Source organism: Benincasa hispida, chromosome 12 (genome assembly GCF_009727055.1).
Source record: "Benincasa hispida cultivar B227 chromosome 12, ASM972705v1, whole genome shotgun sequence".
Classification (NCBI taxonomy): Eukaryota; Viridiplantae; Streptophyta; class Magnoliopsida; order Cucurbitales; family Cucurbitaceae; genus Benincasa; species Benincasa hispida.
In genome coordinates, this window is record NC_052360.1 from 72,499,057 (window position 1) to 72,503,791 (window position 4,735).

At 33.7% G+C, this 4,735-nt stretch overlaps 1 protein-coding gene across 1 annotated transcript in view; it reads left to right on the forward strand.

Annotated features, from left to right (window-relative positions):
- The window catches only part of LOC120067630 (pentatricopeptide repeat-containing protein At5g40410, mitochondrial-like), a 2,782-nt gene extending 1,171 nt beyond the window's left edge, over positions 1-1,611 (forward strand). The window contains exon 2 of the mRNA XM_039019173.1: positions 33-1,611. Coding sequence (XP_038875101.1) covers positions 33-744 — 712 coding nt within the window. The 3' untranslated portion in view covers positions 745-1,611. The remainder of the gene's footprint in view (positions 1-32) is intronic.
- The last annotated feature ends 3,124 nt before the right edge of the window (positions 1,612-4,735 follow it).

The window sequence follows — 4,735 nt, forward strand, 5'->3', positions numbered from 1 at the left end:
TAAAAGCAACTGATCAATGTCTTCTCCATCAGACGGGACTTGACCAGATGTAGATTGCTCCACTGTTGTGCCATAAAATCAGGCTTTGAATATAATTCCGTGGTTTCTTGTTCTTTAATGGATTCTTATTCAAAGTGTGGTCAAGTTGAGCTCTCTTGCAAAATTTTTGAGGAAATCCATTCCCCCGGTGTCATTTGTTTCACCTCAATCATCAATGGATATGCCCGAAATGGACTGGGGAAGGAGGGTGTTGAAATGCTCAAGACGATGATCCAGAAAGGCCTGAAACCTGACAAAGTGACTTTCTTGTGTGCATTGATAGGGTGCAACCATTCAGGACTTGTCGAAGAAGGAAGATTTGTGTTTGAGTCGATGAAAACCCTTCACGGAATTGAACCAGAATGGAAACATTATTCATGCATGGTCGATCTTCTTGGTCGTGTAGGTCTGCTGGATGAGGCTGAAAAGTTGATTCAAAAGGTGCCTGAAAGGGTCAACGGTGTAATCTGGAGCTCCATGTTAAGAAGTTGTAGAATCCATGGAAATGAAACAATCGGAAGGAAAATTGCAAAGTCGTTGGTGGACCTTGAAGCTGAAGATCCTGCCATTCTTTTGCAGGCTTCAAACTTCTATTCTGATATTGGAGATTTTGAAACTTCAAAGAAACTTAGAGAAATTGCATTGACAAAAAAAGTGATAAGAGAAATTGGTCACAGTTTAATTGAGGAAAAAATTCATTGTTAACTGGGGACTTCCACTTGGTGGAATCAATAGCTCGGAAAAACTCCTACAACTGAGCGCAGTGATGCGTGCCACATGGAGGTTTCTTTCTTGGATCTTTGGAAGGTAAGTAAAAGATTAATCGATCCTTACTTGCTTACAAGCTGATTTCAAGCCATTTTATGGCCTTATTCCTTGACATGGGGTTGCCTGATGTTACTCGATACTGAGGAAAAAGTGCACGTGCTAGTATGTAGTATCTATAGATAGGATCCCTTTAGCAGATGAACATATTTTTCTCCTCAGTGGTAAATATTTTTTTTAATAAGAAACATAAACTTATATTCAAACAGTGGAGATAAAAAAAGAACAACCTAGGGCAGGGGTAGAGGTTCCCCCACCCAAAGAGCTAGGATATAAGGGTCTCCCAATTGTTAAAAATCATAGAAAGGCTGTAATTACAAAAGAATTTGGTGTAATTTGTGCACCACCAAGAAGTTGTGTGTTGAACAACCGTCCAAAAAAAATCAAAAGAAATAGACTTATCTTCGAAACTTCTATTATTCCTCTCTTTCCAAATACACCACAAGAGGGAACTAGAAGGCGCAACTCCAAATGACCTTCCCTCTAACAACAAAGGCTCTACACTCGAGGCCATCAACCATCCAATCGTCAATTTTGTTAGGGAGGCAAAAATCAAGTCCAAAGGTTCTAAACAGGAGGGACCACCCATTGGAGGTAAACTCACAGTGTAAAAATTGGACCAAATTCTTCTGGACAACGACTTTTCTTAGATGTATATAGTTATTAAATGGGATAGTGTGAAATTGAGATCTGAAACCAAGATTACTATCTTTCCTCATGGTGTTGCTAAAATTAAGTTATTCACTCCGATCTAGTTCAACATTCCCTTAAAAGTGGTCCTTGTAAGATTTACAGTCTTAACGAGCAGGAAAAACTTCCTTGAGAAAAGGTGTGAAAGTTGTCGGAAGCATTATCAGGATGGACAACAACACTCCTCTTTATGTGGATGCCGGTTTCAAAATGGTATTTATCCCTGTTGAACTTTAGAATGATAAAAGGTTATATGGATCTTCCATCTTTATTTTACACTAACCACCCCCCTCCCCCCCAAAATTGTGGGATGCCCCCTCCCAATACTATTTGTTCAGTGGATTAATTATCTGAATCTTGAGAAAATTAAAGGCCTTATCAGCTCTTCACAATGCTTCCTTGCCCTGATTTGGAAATGGGTCTTGTGCTTCACGGTTGTTATTCATCGAAAAAACGCCTATAATACGGTAACCACCATCTGTGAAGATATAAATAAAAATTAAAAAAAAAATATTTTATATAATTCAACATTAAAACCCTAGAAAAGCAAATAATGAATACATAACATCAAATTAAAAATAAAAAAAAAAAAACATAGAAAAGATGATAAATTACCTAAGAACCAAAAAAAGGTAAATACCTAAAACCAAAAACTTTAAAAAAAACAAAAAAATTAACACAAACAAAACAAAAAAAAAAAATGATAAAATAAAAATAAGTAAATAAAACAGTTACTAATGACAACCCAAAATAGGAGCGTATACCGCTGCATAAATGTCAAAGCTCTGGCCCGGCGGCTGGGCCCGCCCCGACACTTCCGGCCTTTTCGGGAGACTTCATGGGTTAAGCCATTTACCTGCCGATTCAAAAACTTCATGTCCTGTTTTTGATCATTATTTGTTTTATCAACTTGAATGTCACAATAGGTTAGGATTGTTAAAATTATGATGTGTTTAGGTATGGCTTTGAGAATCACGATGCACAATCTTCCCTTGAGAAGCTTCCAAAACTACACCATATTTTGTACAATGCTTCATACTCTCTCAAATCCTCATACTTGTAACAAAATGGATAAATTCATACTCTCTCAATCTCGCTCTCTCTTACAATCTATGCTCTCAAATTCGCTCTCTCCTTAACAATCTCGCTCTCTCCTCATAATCTCACTCTCTCGATCTTTGAACTTCTGTGAACCTGAACCATTTATAATTGTCTAAGCTCAATTAGCATGTCTGATAAAAATTCTGATATTGAACTTTGAACTTTGAACTTACATGTTCTGATAAAATTCTAATACTGATAAAAGCAGTAGCAGAACACATCCAAAACCAATTATACAATGAATGTTTTTACAGAACACATACTTGAAACAAAATGGATAACAAACAAAGATTATACAATGAATGTTCTTTCAACTGGATGTGTTGTATAATTGGTTTTGGATGTGCTTTGTTCTGATACTGATAAAATTCAATTATACAATGAAAAGAGCAGTAGACAGGTGTTCTGATAAAATTATGATACTGAACTTTCTTTGTCCTTGTCACTCCCTCGCACTCACGCTAGCCAAAATTTTGAAAACTTAAAAGTTAGTTTTTAAAAATTTGTTTTTTATTTTTGAAACTTGCTAAGAATTCAACTCTTATATTTAAGAAATATGCAAATTACTCTAAAAAATTACTAGAAAATAGACTTAATTTTTAAAAATAAAATGGTTACCAAACATGGCATAAAATTTTCATTGAATAAATAAATAAATGAGAGAAAGTGTGGATGGAGAGATGAAGAGAGAGATGCATAAATGAAGCTAGTTGAAAAAGTATATAAAAGAAAAATGTGTTATAGGAAGAGATTAGTTAAAAACCAAAGTATCGAAAGTTTATATAGTGAGAAATTTAGTAAGAAAAATGCGATTGTATTATAAGATTTGAGAAAGATAGGTTTAAGCCAAAAACAATTTTTTTAAAGTACAAATAGAAAGAAGGATTTGAACTACAAATCTCTCGATCCTCAATACATATTAATACTGGTTAAACAAAGATAATTAATGAGTTCTTCTGTGTCTTTTTTTTTTCACCTTTTCTTTTTTGACATTTTCAAATTATTTTAAACATAAATATGTGAAAATAAAATTGTTTAAAAATCTAAAACAACTTTCAATAGGACTAAAAGTATGAGTAAATATGACGATCTTTCGACTTTGCAACACGAATAACGATGAATAAAGATATACTCTAAATATGTTTATTCTTAATCTAATAAAGTATAATTAATGATGTCAATTGAGTTATATTAACTTTGATGTTATTTTATTATTTGAATATCAAAATTCGTAAGATAGAAAAGAATGGCTACAATAGTTTTATGTTTGTTGTTATACAATTTATTTTTGTAATGCTAGAGTTTATTAAAATAAACATGATTATTATAAATTTGAAAATTTATTTATAGTGTAAAATGTCATAAAAAGAAGGTAATAAATAATTGGTAATTTTATTGGAGTAAAGGGTGGGTGTGAGATAAATGTGAGGCTTAAGGTTGAGGCAGCTTGTTTCCAAAGGGAAGCTGTTAGGTAAAGAAAAAGTGTTCTTTGCAAAATGTTGATGGAACTCATCATCTGCCCATTTGCTTATGGCTTCTTAACCAACCAAATGGAATTAGTTTTCTGTTGGAAAACAAGGTCAATGGAAATTCATTTCCATCTTTCCCCCTATCACTTTGAACTTGTGCTTAATTATTACACTTGTTAATTAACTCACAAAGCTAAACAATGGAACAAAACTGGCACGATATCAATCAAATGTCACGGTCGTTATTTCTTCAACCGTGCGATACCATGATTCACCTATGTTCATGGTCAGCCTTAAGAGATGCTCAAGTCCCAATTCACTTTTTGTTTTACTCTTTGAAGCTTCATCGGATCTTAGGCGAGGTTATTCCATCCTCAACCGAACTAAACTCATGCGGAACTGAATTTCATTTGGCCGTATACGTCGCCCGTATGTGTATTTTCCTTCATATGCGACTTTAGCCTCAATAACCATTTATTTTATAGTTTAGTGATTTTTTTTTTTATGGGAACAAGACTTTTTCATTGAAATAATGAAACGAGTATAATGTTCAAAGTACAAGAATTGAAATAAAAATGATCTTAATAAGTAACAATACAATAACAAAACTA